The 17,387-nt window shown below is 49.1% G+C and overlaps 1 protein-coding gene across 1 annotated transcript in view; it reads left to right on the top strand.

The window, feature by feature from the left end:
• Positions 1-17,387, top strand: part of LOC139233062 (protein transport protein Sec16A-like) — a 71,459-nt gene that overhangs the window by 42,973 nt on the left and 11,099 nt on the right. The window contains exons 6-11 of the mRNA XM_070863582.1: positions 1,347-1,444; positions 8,501-8,639; positions 10,509-10,701; positions 11,186-11,357; positions 11,978-12,120; positions 13,913-13,974. Of these exons, the coding sequence (XP_070719683.1) occupies positions 1,347-1,444; positions 8,501-8,639; positions 10,509-10,701; positions 11,186-11,357; positions 11,978-12,120; positions 13,913-13,974 (807 nt within the window). The remainder of the gene's footprint in view (positions 1-1,346; positions 1,445-8,500; positions 8,640-10,508; positions 10,702-11,185; positions 11,358-11,977; positions 12,121-13,912; positions 13,975-17,387) is intronic.

The following is a 17,387-nucleotide window of genomic DNA, read 5'->3' as shown; positions in this document are numbered from 1 at the left end:
GAGATTAGGGGGTGCAGGTGAATAGTCCGGTCTATCCACGAATGGTGCAGCAGCATTAATCTGCCCACAAATTAGAATTTTCTTCCTAAACTTCTCCCCTCCTGCACCCTGTGCCCCCTCGCCCAGTGTCACATCTGAGGTTCTGACCTGCCCTTGGCCAAACCCCAGACACTTCCCAGGATAGTGAGCAGGAAGCTCGGCATGTTTTGGTTATTTCCTCCACACCGACTGCTTTTAAACTGAGAACTCCCGCCTGCACCACCCCCCCCCCACCACCCCCCACCACCCCACCACCCCAACCCTGTACACACACACTTTCTCATACCCCTTAGTCCCACCCATACTCTGTCTATCTGTTTCTCTCTTGCGCTCTCTCTCTCTCTCTCTCTTATTTGAGTATAAGAGTAAAGATGTCTTGCTACAATTATATCGGGCCCGGGTGAGACCACACCTGGAGTATTGTGCACAGTTTTGGTCTCCTTACCTCAGGAAGGATATACTTTCCATAGAGGGAGTGCAACAAAGGTTCACTAGATTCCTGGGATGGGGGGATTGTCCTATGAAGAGATATTGAGTAGACTAGGTCTATATACCTCGAGTTTAAAAGAATGAGAGGTGATCTCATTGAAACTTAACAAATTCTTACAGGGCTGGACTGGGTAGATGCAGAGAGGATGTTTCCCCCGGGCTGGGAAGTCTAGAACCAGGGGTCACAGTCTCAGATTAATGGGTCGGCCATTTATGACTGAGATGAGGAGAAATTTCTTCACTCAGTGTAGTGAATCTTTGGTATTCTCGACCCCAGAGGGCTGTGGAGGCTCAGTCTTTGAGTATATTCAAAACCGAGATCGATGGATTTTTGAATATTTAGGGAATCAAGGGATATGGGGATCGGGTGGGAAGTGCAGTTGAGGTCAAAGGTCAGCCATGATATTGAATGGCGGAGCAAGCTCAAAGGGCCGAATGACCTATTCCTGCACCTAATTCATATGTTCGCTCTCTCTCATCCACTCTGTCTCTGTTGGTCTCTGGGCCCCATGTGTCTCGCTCGCGCGTGCTCTTACAGCCCAGCCCCTTGGTTCCACCCTGTTCGCGCGCTCGTGCCTCACCATCACTCACCCATTTGCTCTCGCGTACATCACCCTTTATACAGTCCATGTTAATTTGTGATATTGTGGCAGTGGGTGGGTTGCCTCTGCACCCAAGGCCAGTCAGGCTGCAGGGGTGAGTGTGGGGGTGGGTGGGCTAGGACTGGCACACACTTCCAATCCTCCATGTGAGCTGGCAGCCTACGAGCATCCTCGGCACGATGCTCACTCCTCCCTTCTGTTTGGCGATCTCCTCAGGCAAGGCTACACGGAAGACCCCTATGGTGGGAGAAGTGGACGAGAGGCCATCGCTGGTTACTATGCGGATTATTACAATGGACAGTATCCATACAGAGGTAAGCAAGGATCACTTTTCCATCCTCCTCGCGGAGAGCTGGTTGTGTTACACTTGGAAATGGTCAGTTAAATGGAGAAGTGTGAGGTAATGCATTTAGGGAGGGCTAACAAGGCAAGGGAAGACACAGAAAAGTGTAGAGGAACAAAGGGACCTGGGAGTGCAGGTCCACAGATCCTTGAAGGTAGCAGGCCAGGTAGATAAGGTGGTTAAGAAGGCATACGGAATACTTGCCTTTATTAGCCGAGGCATAGAATACAAGAGCGGGGAGGGTTATGCTTGAACTGTATAAACCACAAGTTAGGCCACAGCTGGAGTACTGCGTGCAGTTCTGGTCACCACATTACAGGAAGGATGTGATTGCACCAGAGAGGGTGCAGAGGAGATTAACGAGGATGTTGCCTGGACTGGAGAATTTTGCTATGAGGAAAGATTGGATAGGCTGGAGTTGTTTTCCTTGGAACAGAGGAGGCTGAGGGGAGATTTAATTGAGGTGTATAAAATTATGAGGGGCCTAGATAGAAGCAGAAACATAGAAAATAGGTGCAGGAGCAGGCCATTCAGCCCTTCTAATCTGCACCGCCATTCAATGAGTTCATGGCTGAACATGAAACTTCAGTACCCCCTTCCTGCTTTCTCGCCATACCCCTTGATCCCCCGAGTAGTAAGGACTTCATCTAACTCCCTTTTGAATATATTTAGTGAATTGGCCTCAACTACTTTCTGTGGTAGAGAATTCCACAGGTTCACCACTCTCTGGGTGAAGAAGTTTCTCCTCATCTCGGTCCTAAATGGCTTACCCCTTATCCTTAGACTGTGACCCCTGGTTCTGGACTTCCCCAACATTGGGAACATTCTTCCTGCATCCAACCTGTCCAAACCCGTCAGAATTTTAAACGTTTCTGAGGTCCCCTCTCACTCTTCTGAACTCCAGTGAATACAAGCCCAGTTGATAGGTCAGTCCCACCATCCCGGGAATCAGTCTGGTGAATCTTCGCTGCACTCCCTCAATAGCAAGAATGTCCTTCCTCAAGTTAGGAGACCAAAACTGTACACAATACTCCAGGTGTGGCCTCACCAAGGCCCTGTACAACTGTAGCAACACCTCCCTGCCCCTGTACTCAAATCCCCTCGCTATGAAGGCCAACATGCCATTTGCTTTCTTAACTGCCTGCTGTACCTGCATGCCAACCTTCAGTGACTGATGTACCATGACATCCAGGTCTTGTTGCACCTCCCCTTTTCCTAGTCTGTCACCATTCAGATAATAGTCTGTCTCTCTGTTTTTACCACCAAAGTGGATAACCTCACATTTATCCACATTATACTTCATCTGCCACGCATTTGCCCACTTACCTAATCTATCCAAGTCACTCTGCAGCCTCATAGCATCCTCCTCGCAGCTCATACTGCCACCCAACTTAGTGTCATCCGCAAATTTGGAGATACTACATTTAATCCCCTCGTCTAAATCATTAATGTACAATGTAAACAGCTGGAACCCCAGCACAGAACCCTGCGGTACCCCACTAGTCACTGCCTGCCATTCTGAAAAGTGCCCATTTACTCCTACTCTTTGCTTCCTGTCTGACAACCAGTTCTCAATCCACGTCAGCACACTACCCCCAATCCCATGTGCTCTAACTTTGCACATTAATCTCCTGTGTGGGACCTTGTCGAAAGCCTTCTGAAAGTCCAAATATACCACATCAACTGGTTCTCCTTTGTCCACTTTACTGGAAACATCCTCAAAAAATTCCAGAAGATTTGTCAAGCATGATTTCCCTTTCACAAATCCATGCTGACTTGGACCTATCATGTCACCATTTTCCAAATGCGCTGCTATGACATCCTTAATAATTGATTCCATCATTTTACCCACTACTGAGGTCAGGCTGACCGGTCTATAATTCCCTGTTTTCTCTCTCCTTTTTTTAAAAAGTGGGGTTACATTGGCTACCCTCCACTCCATAGGAACTAATCCAGAGTCAATGGAATGTTGGAAAATGACTGTCAATGCATCCGCTATTTCCAAGGCCACCTCCTTAAGTACTCTGGGATGCAGTCCATCAGGCCCTGGGGATTTATCGGCCTTCAATCCCATCAATTTCCCCAACACAATTTCCCGACTAATAAAGATTTCCCTCAGTTCTTCCTCCTTACTAGACCCTCTGACCCCTTTTATATCCGGAAGGTTGTTTGTGTCCTCCTTAGTGAATACTGAACCAAAGTACTTGTTCAATTGGTCTGCCATTTCTTTGTTCCCCGTTATGACTTCCACTGATTCTGACTGCAGGGGACCTACGTTTGTCTTTACTAACCTTTTTCTCTTTAAATATCTATAGAAACTTTTGCAATCCGCCTTAATGTTCCCTGCAAGCTTCTTCTCGTACTCCATTTTCCCTGCCCTAATCAAACCCTTTGTCCTCCTCTGCTGAGTTCTAAAGTTCTCCCAGTCCCCAGGTTCGCTGCTATTTCTGGCCAATTTGTATGCCACTTCCTTGGCTTTAATACTATCCCTGATTTCCCTAGATAACCACGGTTGAGCCACCTTCCCTTTTTTATTTTTACGCCAGACAGGAATGTACAATTGTTGTAATTCATCCATGCGGTCTCTAAATGTCTGCCATTGCCCATCCACAGTCAACCCCTTAAGTATCATTCGCCAATCTATCTTAGCCAATTCACGCCTCATACCTTCAAAGTTACCCTTCTTTAAGTTCTGGACCATGGTCTCTGAATTAACTGTTTCATTCTCCATCCTAATGCAGAATTCCACCATATTATGGTCACTCTTCCCCCAAGGTGCCTCGCACAATGAGATTGCTAATTAATCCTCTCTCATTACACAACACCCAGTCTAAGATGGCCTCCCCCCAGTTGGTTCCTCGACATATTGGTCTCGAAAACCATCCCTTATGCACTCCAGGAAATCCTCCTCCACCGTATTGCTTCCAGTTTGGCTAGCCCAATCTATGTGCATATTAAAGTCACCCACTATAACTGCTGCACCTTTATTGCATGCACTCCTAATTTCCTGTTTGATGCCCTCCCCAACATCACTATTACTGTTTGGAGGTCTGTACACAACTCCCACTAACGTTTTTTGCCTTTTAGTGTTCTGCAGCTCTACCCATATAGATTCCACATCATCCAAGCTAATGTCTTTCCTAACTATTGCATTAATCTCCTCTTTAACCAGCAATGCTACCCCACCTCCTTTTCCTTTTATTCTATCCTTCCTGAATGTTGAATACCCCTGGATGTTGAGTTCCCAGCCCTGATCATCCTGGAGCCACGTCTCCGTAATCCCAACCACATCATATTTGTTAACATCTATTTGCACAGTTAATTCATCCACCTTATTGCGGATACTCCTTGCATTAAGACACAAAGCCTTCAGGCTTGTTTTTTTAACACCCTTTGTCCTTTTAGAATTTTGCTGTACAGTGGCCCTTTTTGTTCTTTGCCTTGGGTTTCTCTGCCCTCCACTTTTCTTCATCTCCTTTCTGTCTTTTGCTTTTGTCTCCCTGCATAGGTTCCCATCCCCCTGCCATATTAGTTTAACTCCTCCCCAACAGCACTAGCAAACACTCCCCCTAGGACATTGGTTCCGGTCCTGCCCAGGTGCAGACCATCCGGTTTGTACTGGTCCCACCTCCCCCATAACAGGTTCCAATGCCCCAGGAATTTGAATCCCTCCCTGCTGCACCACTGCTCAAGCCACGTATTCATCTGCGCTATCCTGCGATTCCTACTCTGACTAGCACGTGGCACTGGTAGCAATCCCGAGATTACTACTTTTGAGGTCCTACTTTTTAATTTAGCTCCTAGCTCCTTAAATTCTTTTCGTAGGACCTCATCCCTTTTTTTACCTATGTCGTTGGTACCAATGTGCACCACGACAACTGGCTGTTCTCCCTCCCATTTCAGAATGTCCTGCACCCGCTCCGAGACATCCTTGACCCTTGCACCAGGGAGGCAACATACCATCCTGGAGTCTCGGTTGTGTCCGCAGAAACGCCTATCTGTTCCCCTCACCATCGAATCCCCTATCACTATCGCGCTCCCAATCTTTTTCCTGCCCTCCTGTGCAGCAGAGCCAGCCACGGTGCCATGAACTTGGCTGCTGCTGCCCTCCCCTTATGAGTCATCCCCCCCCCCCCCCCCAAAAGTACTCAAAGCGGTGTATCTGTTTTGCAGGGGGATGACCACAGAGTGGTTGGAAGAATCTATTTCCCTTAGAGAGGTCAGCAACCAGGGGGCATAGATTTAAAGTAATGGGTAGGAGGTTTAGAGAGGATTTAAGGAGGAATTTCTTCACCCAGAGGGTGGTGGGGGTCTGGAACTCACGGTCTGAAAGGGTGGTAGAGGCAGAAACCCTCACATTTAAAAAGTACTTGGATGTGCACCTGAAGTGCCGTAACCTGCAGGGCTAAGGACCGAGAGCTGGAAAGTGGGATTAGGCCGGATAGCTCTTTGTCGGCCGGCGCGGACACGATGGGCCAAATGGCCTCCTTCCGTGCTGTAAATTTCTATGACTCTTAAGTGAAATATCCAGTAACTTAGTGGAGTGACATATTATTGGGATACAAATTCCAGAGATGTTGGCTGCCCACCCAACACTGTGCTTCATGGCTGAGGCTGGACAGTGAACATCAGCAGGCAATTCTACCATGGGGGCATCACACGCAACCCAATCCTGGTCTTCCCCTGACATGGAGCCAGTGCTCTGAGATCCTTAATGTCTATCCGAGCCACCAGCACAGGCACCAGACACAGCCTCGATTTAATCATAGAATCATAGAAATTTACAGCGCGCAAGGAGGCCATTTTGGCATTGGCTGTAAAGCGCTGTGGGATGTCCTGACATTATGAAAGGCGCTATATAAATGCAAGTCTTTCCTTCTAACCTTTCTGTGGTGCACGGTCCCTTTAAACTGCTGCACTGCCCAGTCACATTTTGCGCGTGCGCGGTTTTTACAGCAAAAGCCGGTGAGTGGCCTGTGTGGGACCTCGCAGGCCCTGTGCGTCCGTGTGGCTGTGCACCTCCGAAAGAAAGGCTTGCATGACCACCGGACGTCTCAACGCGCTTTACAGCCAATGCAGTACTTTTGGAGCGTGGTCACTTGTAATGTGGGAAACGCAGCAGCCAATTTGTGCACAGCAAGCTCCCACAAACAGCAATGTGATAACGACCAGATAATCTGTTTTTGTTATGTTGATTGAGGGATAAATATTGGCCCCAGGACACTGGGGAGAACTCCCCTGCTCTTCAAAATAGTGGCCGAGGGATCTTATACATCCACCCGAGAGGGCATATGGGGCCTCGGTTTAACGTCCCATGTGAAAGACGAGAGAACATTGATCCTTACCCGGCCAGGGCCTGTGTGTGTCCCGTCCCACACCAAAGCGGTCGACTCTTGCTCCCCTCTGAAGTGGCCGAGCGAGGTGCTCTGTTGTGGCGATAACGAGCGGGCAGTAAATTTCTGACTTTGCTGATGATGCCCAAATCCTGAGAAGCAATTTAGAAACAAGATAGACTGAAACATTGGGACCAGAGCAAAGTAACAGTTAATGGTCTCGATTTGTGTGTTTCCGCTCTCCTTGCTTGGGTTGTCTCTGTCTGTGTATCAATCTGAGGGGAGGACTTGCCCCCAAACCTCTGCTTGTACACTCAGTGACCACTGGAGAACTGGACATTGTACATTGACTTTTACTCCTGCTAACCTCACCCCGTGCCTGGATTGATTCAGTGAAAGGACATGGCTTTTGTAACTGATATATTGGTGGTTAATCTTTACTCTGCTGCACCAGTAAGATCAGATACTGCAGGGCAAGCTTTGTGCAGCCTTTAGCATCATAGAATGTTCCGGCACAGAAACTGGATCAATTCTAGGGCAGTGTTTTTATCATGAGCCACCCAGTCTAATCCCACTCTCCACCTCACTCCCCATACCCTTTAATATCCCACCCAGTCTAATTCGTCACTCCCCGTACTCTTTAATCTACCACCCAGTCTAATCCCACTCTCCCCCCTCACTCCCCATACTCTTTAATCTACCACCCAGTCTAATCCCACTCTCCCCCTCACTCCCCGTACCCTTTAATCTACCACCCAGTCTAATCCCACTCTCCCCCTCACTCCCCGTACCCTTTAATCTACCACCCAGTCTAATCCCACTCTCCCCCTCACTCCCCGTACCCTTTAATCTACCACCCATTCAAGCAGGAGAGCCCGTTTGATAAAGATCCTGATAAAGATCCTCGAATGTTAACCTGTCTCTCTGTCGGTGACAGCCTTGCTGTGTTGCCAGTTTCTGTCCCAGAGCAGCTGATCGGCCATGATGTTGCTCACTGGTAATTGAGCAAGGTTGTGATGTTTAGCTAGTGTGGTGGAGCTGTGTTTCTCCTGGTCTGTCACTATCTTCCTCCCCCTCCCCCTCCCCAAGCTGCTGTACTCCGAACCAAGAGTTCTTCCCTCTCGTGGACGTATACCATTGGAAGAAGATCAGGGGAATTCTCCCCAGTGTCCTGGGGCAATATTTATCCCTCAATCCACATCACTTAATATAAAAAAAGCCCCAGTTGATCTGGTCATTATCACATTGCTGTTTGTGGGATCTTGCTGTGTGTAAATTGGCTGTTGTGTTTCCTTCATTACAACAGTGACTTCAAAAAGTACTTCACTGGCTGTGAAGCACTTTGGGACGTCCTGTGGTCATGAAAGGCGCTATATAAATATCACAAGGCTCTGGCTGGGGTGGAGTGTAGAATGTTTTGGTGTAAGGAGTGGGGCGGACTGGTTGGGCTGGGTGCTCTTTACCTGTCCGCCATTGTTCACTGTTCATTGGTTTATATGTAACCTTCAGGGCTGCTGACCCAGGGCTGTGCGGCTCTTTGTCGGCCGGCGCGGACACGATGGGCTGAAATAGCCTCCTGTGCTGTAAATTTCTGTTTCTATAAATGCAAATCTTTGTTTTTCGCATTAGTTCCCCTTCTTGAAATGCCGCTTGCAGTGCGAGTGCGTGATTGGCATGTTGTGTTTTGTTGCTAGACCCAGCTCAGTGGGACCGGTACGACCCCGCTGCCTACGATCCTCGATACAGAGACTATCGGGAGTACGATCGGCCGTACTGGTACTACGCACCGTATCAGGCGCGGGATGCTTATTATCGGGAGGCCTATAGAGACAGGTAAGTAACGGACCCCCCCAGGATCAGGCACTGCTCTGCTGTGCAGCCCCTCATGTCTCAGTGAAGCCGACTGTACATTCCTCCTAAGATGCGTTGCACTCGGAGGCTTGTGGGGGCGGGGGGGGGTACTATGTGGGCCTCGGAGGGGGAGCAGAGCACGCTCACCAGAATACCACCTAAGCTAAAAGGGTTAAATTACGAGGACAGGTTGCACAGATTGGGCTTGTATTCCCTCCAGTGTAGAAGGTTAAGGGGTGATCTAATCGAGGGGTTTAATAGGATTAAAAGATTTGATGGGGTGGCTAGAGAGAAACTATTCCCTCTGGTGGGTGGGGGGAGTCCAGAACAAGGGGCAGAACCTTACAATTAGAGCCAGGCCATTCAGGGGTGATGTCAGGAAACACTTCTTCACACAAAGGGCAGTGGGAATCTCGAACTCTCTCCCCCAAAATACTGTTGAGGCTGAGGGACAATTGAAAATCTCGAAACTGAAATGGATACATATTTGTTGGGTAAGGGTATTAAGGGATAACAGAACCAAGACTGGTAAATGGAGTGGAGATACAAATCAGCCACGATCTGATTGAATGGCGGGACATGCTGGAGGGGCTGAATGGCCTCCTCCTGTTCCTATGTAATTGGTGGGGGGGGGGAGAGGGGGCTGTGGTCGTGGGCCTTCCTCGGGGAGTCTGTGGTTTGGAGAATGGTTATGACCTGTGGCCTTGGTTGGAGGATTGAGAATAGGGCTCCAATGGTGGGGGGGGGGGGGAACAGACATCAGTTACCTTTAGGATGGGGGAGGTGTGTGCAGACAGACATACATTTCAGCAGAAGGTAGTGTAGCAGGTATTTTGTTTCTTTGCCCTGTGCTGAGGGAGCGCCGCACTGTCGGAGGGGCAGTACTGAGGGAGTGCTGCACTGTTGGAGGGGCAGTACTGAGGGAGCGCCGCACTGTCGGAGGGGCAGTATTAAGGGAGCGCCGCACTGTCGGAGGGGCAGTACTATGGGAGTGCCGCACTGTCGAAGGGGCAGTACTGAGGGAGTGCTGCACTGTCGGAGGGGCAGTACTGAGGGAGCGCCGCACTGTCGGAGGGGCAGTACTGAGGGAGTGCTGCACTGTCGGAGGGGCAGTACTGAGGGAGCGCTGCACTGTCGGAGGGCAGTACTGAGGGAGCGCCGCACTGTCGGAGGGGCAGTACTGAGGGAGTGCTGCACTGTCGGAGGGGCAGTACTATGGGAGTGCCGCACTGTCGAAGGGGCAGTACTGAGGGAGTGCTGCACTGTCGGAGGGGCAGTACTGAGGGAGTGCTGCACTGTCGGAGGTACCGTCTTTCGGATGGGATGTTAAACCGAGGCCCCGTCTAGTGTCTCAAGTGGATGAAAAAAGATCCCACGGCCACTATTTTGAAGAAGAGCAGGGGAATTATTCCCGATGTCCTGGGGCCAATATTTATCCCTTGACCAACATCACTAAAAAAAAAAAACAATTATATGGTCATTATCACATTGCTGTTTGTGGGAACTTGTTCAGCCCAAATTGGCCACCGTGTTTCCTCCATTCCAACAGTGACTACACTTCCAAAAGTACTGCATTGGCTGCAAAGGGCTTTTGGATGTCCAGTGGTGGTGAAAGGCGCTATAGAAATGCAAATCTTTTTCATGACTGGACACTTCCTCGCCCCCTTCTCTCGTATATGATGCGAGCTCTGCCGCAGCCAGGCACATGCCCAGTTCAGATCGACTGATGTCGCACAGAGGAATCGAGCTTGAGCCCTTGCAGTGTGTGAGGATTGGAAGGCGCAGGGCAGGGCAGAGTTTCTCTTCAAGCCGCTCGGCTAAAGATTAACCAAACGGCCTTCTATTGAACAGGAGGAACGGGTGCGAGGACCTGTGGCAGTACGACCCTCGATACGACGCTAGCTTCGATGAGTGCAGTCGGCGGGACCCGTACGCTGACGAGTTTGATCGTCGCAGCACGCACAGCGAGCACTCTGCTCACAGTGTGCTGAGCTCGCACAGCGTGAGGAGCAGGCATAGCAGCTTCAGCTCGCAGTCTCGGCAGGTGAGGGGTGCCGGGTCTCGGTGGGCAGGGGGAGTGCAGGGGCCCCGACTCCGTCCAGTCAGTCTGTGCTCCTTCATGAGCAGGTGCCCAGTTTTTCTGCTGCTGGTATCTGAGGATTATTTCACATAGTTTGCCTTCATCGGGTAAAATACTCCGAGTAAAAAATATATATTATATCTGCATGCATGCACTTCATCAATTATTTTTATAATAAATTCCTGCGTACACATTTAGAATGGAAAGTGCCTATGTAAACGTCGCACTGTAATTGCACCTTCCCGCCTCTGGTGGGCGGATGGAATTACCGCGGGACGTGTTCACACAGCCAGTTTCCAATTATAAAGCTGGACATCGGAATTTATAATGGAACTGTATGAAAATAAGGACACAGCATGTGTGACTTCAAAATGGGCACTGAATTCTGGCTGCGTGCTCTGGCCCAATTATCCCCGCCCTCTAACCCCAATTTCTTGTTCCTTGGCAGAGCCAGGTTTACAGGAGTCAGCAGGACTTGGCAGGCCCCTATGAAGCACCGGGTCAGGCAATCGCCGCCGATTACACATACAACCAGTACTCTGAGAACACGGTACACCCGGGATACTCGGATTACCAGTACGGATACCCGGCAGAAACAGGCTGGCAGCCTGTGGAGAAAGGTGTGTTCTTCTACATCATACACTAATCTAATCGAGGGGTTCGGGGGGTTTATATATCGAATAACGGATACCCGGGAGTGAGTTACAGGCTGGAATCTAATCGGAGGGTTTATATATAGAATAACGGATACCCGGAACCGAGTTACAGGCTGGAATCTAATCGAAGGGTTCGGGGGGTTTATATATAGAATAACGGATACCCGGAACCGAGTTACAGGCTGGAATCTCATCGAAGGGTTCGGGGGGTTTATATATAGAATAACGGATACCTGGGAGTGAGTTACAGGCTGGAATCTAATCGAGGGGTTTGGGGGGTTTATATATAGAATAACAGATACCCGGGAGTGAGTTACAGGCTGGAATCTCATCGAGGGGTTCGGGGGGTTTATATATAGAATAACAGATACCCGGGAGTGAGTTACAGGCTGGAATCTAATCGAGGGGTTCGGGGGGTTTATATATAGGATAACCGATATCCGGGAGTGAGTTACAGGCTGGAATCTAATCGAGGGATTCGGAGGGGTTTATATATGGAATAACGGATACCCAGAATAGGATCTAACTTTTTGTTTAGTCTATTTCATTCTTTTTGTTAAAGTTTTTTTTTTAATCCCCTCCAGCTCCACCAAGACCAGTGACCCCAGAGAAATTCACCATTCCTCACCTGTGTGTCCGGTTCAGCCCCGGAGGGCAGCTGCTGAAAGTGTTGCCCAACCTCCCTTCGGAAGGACAGCCTGCCTTGGTGGAGATACACAGCCTGGAGGTAGTTTGGGGAGGGAGGGTGGGGTTTGTGTGCTCGTTATACACAGGAAGGAGGCAGGAATCCTGCGTTCCATTAGCTGTGCTCTGGTTCCCGCTACGTGGTGCTCTGCTCCTGGTACGGCTCGAACCCCTGTCTTGGACCCATCCAGATATCTGGCGTCTGGGTTGATTGAGCACCATGGGCCCTCGGTCCAAAGATGTTTGGACACGGGTTTCCACAGATGAATTTTCTGAGCCGTCGATTCGAATGGCGGGGAGATCATAGAAATTTACAGCATGGAAGGAGGCCATTCGGCCCATCGTGTCCGCGCCGGCCGACAGAGCTACCCAGCCTAACCCTACTTTCCAGCTCTTGGTCCGTAGCCCTACAGGTTACGACACTTCAAGTGCACATCCAAGTACGTTTTAAATGTGGTGAGGGTTTCTGCCTCTACCACCCTTTCAGGCCGTGAGTTCCAGACCCCCACCACCCTCTGGGTGAAGAAATTTCCCTCAAGTCCCCTCTAAACCTTCTACCCATTACTTTAAACCTATGCCCCCTGGTTGTTGACTCCTCTGCTGAGGGAAATAGATACTGGAGAGCAGACCAGGTGACTACACACGAGGAATGGGGAACGGTAGCATAGTGGTTATGTTACTGGACTAGTAATCCAGAGGCCTCGATTAATTATCCGACGACGTTAGTTTAAATCCCACCACGGCAGCTGCGGAATTTAAATTCAGTTAAATAAATCTGGAATTAAAAAGCTCGTGTCAGTAATGGTGACCATGAAACTGCCAGATTGTCCTAAAAACCCTTCCGGTTCATTAATGTCCCTTTAGAGAAGGAAATCTGCTGTCCTTACCCGGTCTGGGCTATATGTGACTCCAGACCCACAGCAATGTGGTTGACTCTTAACTGCCCTGTGAAATGGCCCAGCGAGACACTCCGTTAAGGGAAAATAGGGATGGGCAATAAATGCTGGCTTTGCCAGTGACTCCCACATCCCGTAAATGCATGGAGGGAATGAGCAATGCAGGGGTTTTCTCTCGCTGTCGGACTTTCATCAATGCTGACAGAGGCCAATGCTGACACCTGCCACCTATCGGGTTGGGCGCGATGTATCGATATGCTTAGTCCAGTTCCCGGACACTGTTGAGTGTAGTGCTGATGGCCATTTTTAAACTTGGAGGTGAATGTTTAAATCCCAATCTTAAGGGTTAACAATTCGAAGTAAAATCAGAAAATGCTGGAAGTTCCCAGCACCAGAGAGGGTTTAACCTTTCACCTCTCAACCCGAGAGGTGTTAACCTTCCACATCTGGACCCAAGGGAGGGTTTAATCTTTCACCTCTCAACCCGAGAGAGGGTTTAATCTTTCACGTCTGGACCCGAGAGAGGGTTTAACCTTTCACCTCTCAACCCGAGGGTGTTGGCCTTTCATCTCTGAACCCGAGGGCTTAACCTTTCACCTCTGTTGACCTACTTTTTTCAGATGCTGCCTGACCTCTAGGATATTTCAATTGTTTCCTGAAGGTCAGCCTTGCCCTGGAGGTCCGGGCTGGGACTGGCCCATGAAGACATGCATCATCTGCCATTAGAGGGTGATGCCGGCTGTCACATCCCTTCCCTCCCGTCCAGACTGTGGAGGATGGTGATGGAGGGAGTCCCAACACTTGATGTGTCGGGCTCTTTAAGTTGCAGTGGGTGCAGTGCATGTGACATCAGATTGGAGATTTTGGTTCAATTTTTTTTAAAGTGATTTAGAGCCTGCATGTGATTCTGGCTGACGTGTGGACTGTTGCGTTTCACAGACTATACTGCAGCATCTGTCAGAGCAAGAGGAGCTGAGGAACTTCCCAGGGCCGCTAGCGAAGTAAGTGTCAACATTAATGTGGAGTATCAGGGTAAGGAGGTCTCGCTACAATTGTACAGGGCCTTGGTGAGACCACACCTGGAGTACTGTGCACAGTTTTGGTCTCCTTATCTAAGGAAGGATATACTTGCCTTGGAGGCAGTGCAACGAAGGTTCACCAGATTGATTGCTGGGATGAGAGGGCTGTCCCATGCTGAGAGATTGTGTAGAATGGGCCTGTACTCGAGTGCAGAAGAATGAGAGGTGATCTCATTGAAACATACAAGATTTTGAGTGGGATTGACAGGGTAGATGCAGGGAGGTTGTTTCCCCCGGCTGGAGAGTTCAGAACTAGTGGGCATCGTCTCAGGGTAAAGGGTCGACCATTTAAGACAGATGAGGAGGAATTCCTTCACTCAGGGTTGTGAATCTTTGGAATTCTCTGCCCCAGAGGGCTGTGAAAGCTGAATCTCTGAATATATTCAAGGCTGAGATCGATAGATTTTTGGAGTCCAGGGGAATCCAGGGATGTGGGAATCGGGTGGGAAAGTGGAGTTAAGATGATCAGCCATGATCTTACTGAATGGCGGAGCAGGCTCGAGGGGCTGAATGGGCCACTTCTGCTCCTAATTATGTTACACCTCCTCAGTGAGTCCGGTCATGTACTGGTTCTGTTACCGGACCAGTAATCTACAGAATACAACTTCAAATCCCAGAGTTTGAATTCAGTTTAAAAGATCTGGAAATAAAAAGCTGGGACCAGTTAAAGTGTCCGTGAAGCTGTTGGATTGTCGTAAAAGCCCAACTGGTTCACTGATGCTAGAACATCAGAAAGTGGAGCAGGTGCCGGCTATTCAGCCCCTTGAGCCTGCTCCACTATTCAATAAGATCATGGCTGATCTGATCTTGGCCTCAACTCCACTTCCCTGCCCCCTCCCCATAACCGTTGACCCCCCACCCCCCCCTTATCATTCAAAAATCTGTCTGCCTTCGCCTTAAATATATTCAATGACCCAGCCTCCACAGCTTTCTGGGGCAGAGAATTCCAAACATTCACAACCCTCTGAGAGAAGAAATTCCTTCTCCTGTTTTAAATAGACGACCCCTTATTCTGAAACTAGTTCTAGATTCCCCCCACGAGAAGAAACATCCTCTCGGCATCGAATGTAACTTTAGGGGAGGAAAGCGGCTGTCCTTGCCCGATCTGGGCCTCTGTGGCTCCAATGTGGTTAACTCTTTCTTCTGAAGTAGCTGAGCAAGCCACTCTCTTCAGACCTGGGACCCTTTGGTCTAATTGGCTCAGCATGGATACAGTATGTCTACATAATGGCCACAGTCCCAGAAGAGACGCACTTTGAGAGGTTTGGGAGATGTGACAGCACCCTATAAATACAAGTCTGTCTTTCACTGTGCCCCTCTTAATATGAAGGTTTGCAATTTAAAAGAAAAAGCCAAATGCAAAAATAAAGCCCTGTGTTGGAAGAGTATAAGAATCAACAACACTTTCAATCACTGCAGTTCGGGATCATAGGAACAGGAGGAGGCCATTCAGCCCCTTGAGCCTGTTCTGACAGTCTACATCATGGCTGATCTGTATCTTAACCCCATTTACCCCGTCTTTGCTCCGTATTCCTTGATACCCTGGCCTGATAAACTAGCCACCTCTGTTTTTAAATTTTCAATTGCCCCCCCCCCCCCACCAAAATCCGGGGGAGGAGCGTTCCAGATTCCCACTACCTTTTGTGTGAAGAAGTGCTTCAGGATTTCACTCCTGAACGGCCTGGCTCTAATTTTAAGATGTTGCCTCCTTGTTCTGGAATCTCTCCCCAACTCCTCCACTCCAGGGACTTGGGCACGTAAATCTAGGCTGACCCTCCAGTGCAGTGCTGCACTGTCGGAGGTGCCGTCTTTTGGATGGGACATTAAACCGAGGCCCTGTCTGCACGCTCAGGTGGGTGTAAAAGATCCCACTGCACTATTTCGAAGAACAACAGAGGAGTTATCCCCGGTGTCTGGGGGCAATATTTATCCCTCAATCAACATAATAAGAAAACAGATGATCTGGTCATTATCACATTACTGTGTGTGGGAGCTTGCTGTGCGCAAATTAGCTGCTGCGTTTCCCACATTACAACAGTGACTACACTCCAAAAGTACTTCATTGGCTGTAAAGTGCTTTGAGACGTCTGGTGGTTGTGAAACATGGTATAGAAATCCAAGTCTTTAAGTCCTGGTGTAATTCTGGCGAATCTGCACTGCTCCCCCTCCGAGGCCAATATATCCTCCGAGAGGCAGGACCCAGAACTGAACCCAGTTACTGCAGATGGGGTTTGGCCAGAGCTCTCTCCAACTGAAGCACCTCTTCCTCCCCTTTGCACTCCAGCCCGCTCGAGATAAAGACCAACATTCCATTAGCCTCTTTGCTTTTTATATCTGTGTTCCAGCTTTTAGTGATGTGTGTACCTGGGCACCCAAATCCCTTCGCTCCTCCACAGCTCCCAGTCTGTCTCCATTAAGATCATATTCCCATTTGTCTTTCCAGGATTTAAAGTGGATGGCTTCGCACCGAAGTCCATCTGCCGCACTTTCACCCACTCAGTCTACCGATGTCCCTTTGTAACTCCCTTCTCCCGCCTACACTATTGACGTGACACTAAGTTAGGAGTGACAATAAACATAAGAAATAGGAGCAGGAGTATATACTTGCATTGGAGGCTGTTCAGAGAAGGTTCACTAGCTTGATTCCTGAGATGAGGGGGTTGCCTTATGAAGATAGGTTGGGCCGATACTCATTGGCGTTCAGAAGAATGAGAGGTGATCTTATCGAAACATATAAGATAATGAGGGGGCTCGACAAGGTGGATGCAGAGAGGATATTTCCACTCATAGGGGAAACTAAAACTAGGCACATAGTCTTAGAACTGAGATGAGGAGAAATTTCTTCTAAGGGTTGTAAATCTATGGAATTCTCTTACCCAGAGAGCCGTGGAGGCTGGGTCATTGAATATATTTAAAGCGGAGATAGACAGATTTTTGAGCGATAAGGGAATAAAGGGTATGGGGAGCAGGCAGAGAATTGGAGCTGAGACCATGATCAGATCAGCCATGATCTTATTGAATGGTGGAGCAGGCTCCGGGGGCCAAATGGCCAACTCCTATTAAGTTCTTATGTTATGAGTAGGCCATTCGGCCCCTGGAGCCTGCTCTGCCATTTACTGAGATCATGGCTGATCTTTGACCTCAACTATACCTTCCCACTCGATTCCCGCTTGATTCCCCTAGAGTCCAAAGATCTATCTGTGTCTCCTGCACAGTAGGATATACAACTCTGCATTCCTTGCTTCGAGACATTTATATATGGTGAAAAGCTGAGACACCAGTACAGATCCCTGGGGAACATCACTGGTCACATCCCGCAATCGGAGAGCGTTCCC

The sequence above is a fragment of the Pristiophorus japonicus genome, chromosome 20 (assembly GCF_044704955.1).
Source record: "Pristiophorus japonicus isolate sPriJap1 chromosome 20, sPriJap1.hap1, whole genome shotgun sequence".
Lineage (NCBI taxonomy): Eukaryota > Metazoa > Chordata > Chondrichthyes > Pristiophoridae > Pristiophorus > Pristiophorus japonicus.
The sequence above is the reverse complement of the archived record's forward strand: the minus strand, read 5'-3'. Positions and strand labels throughout refer to the sequence as shown.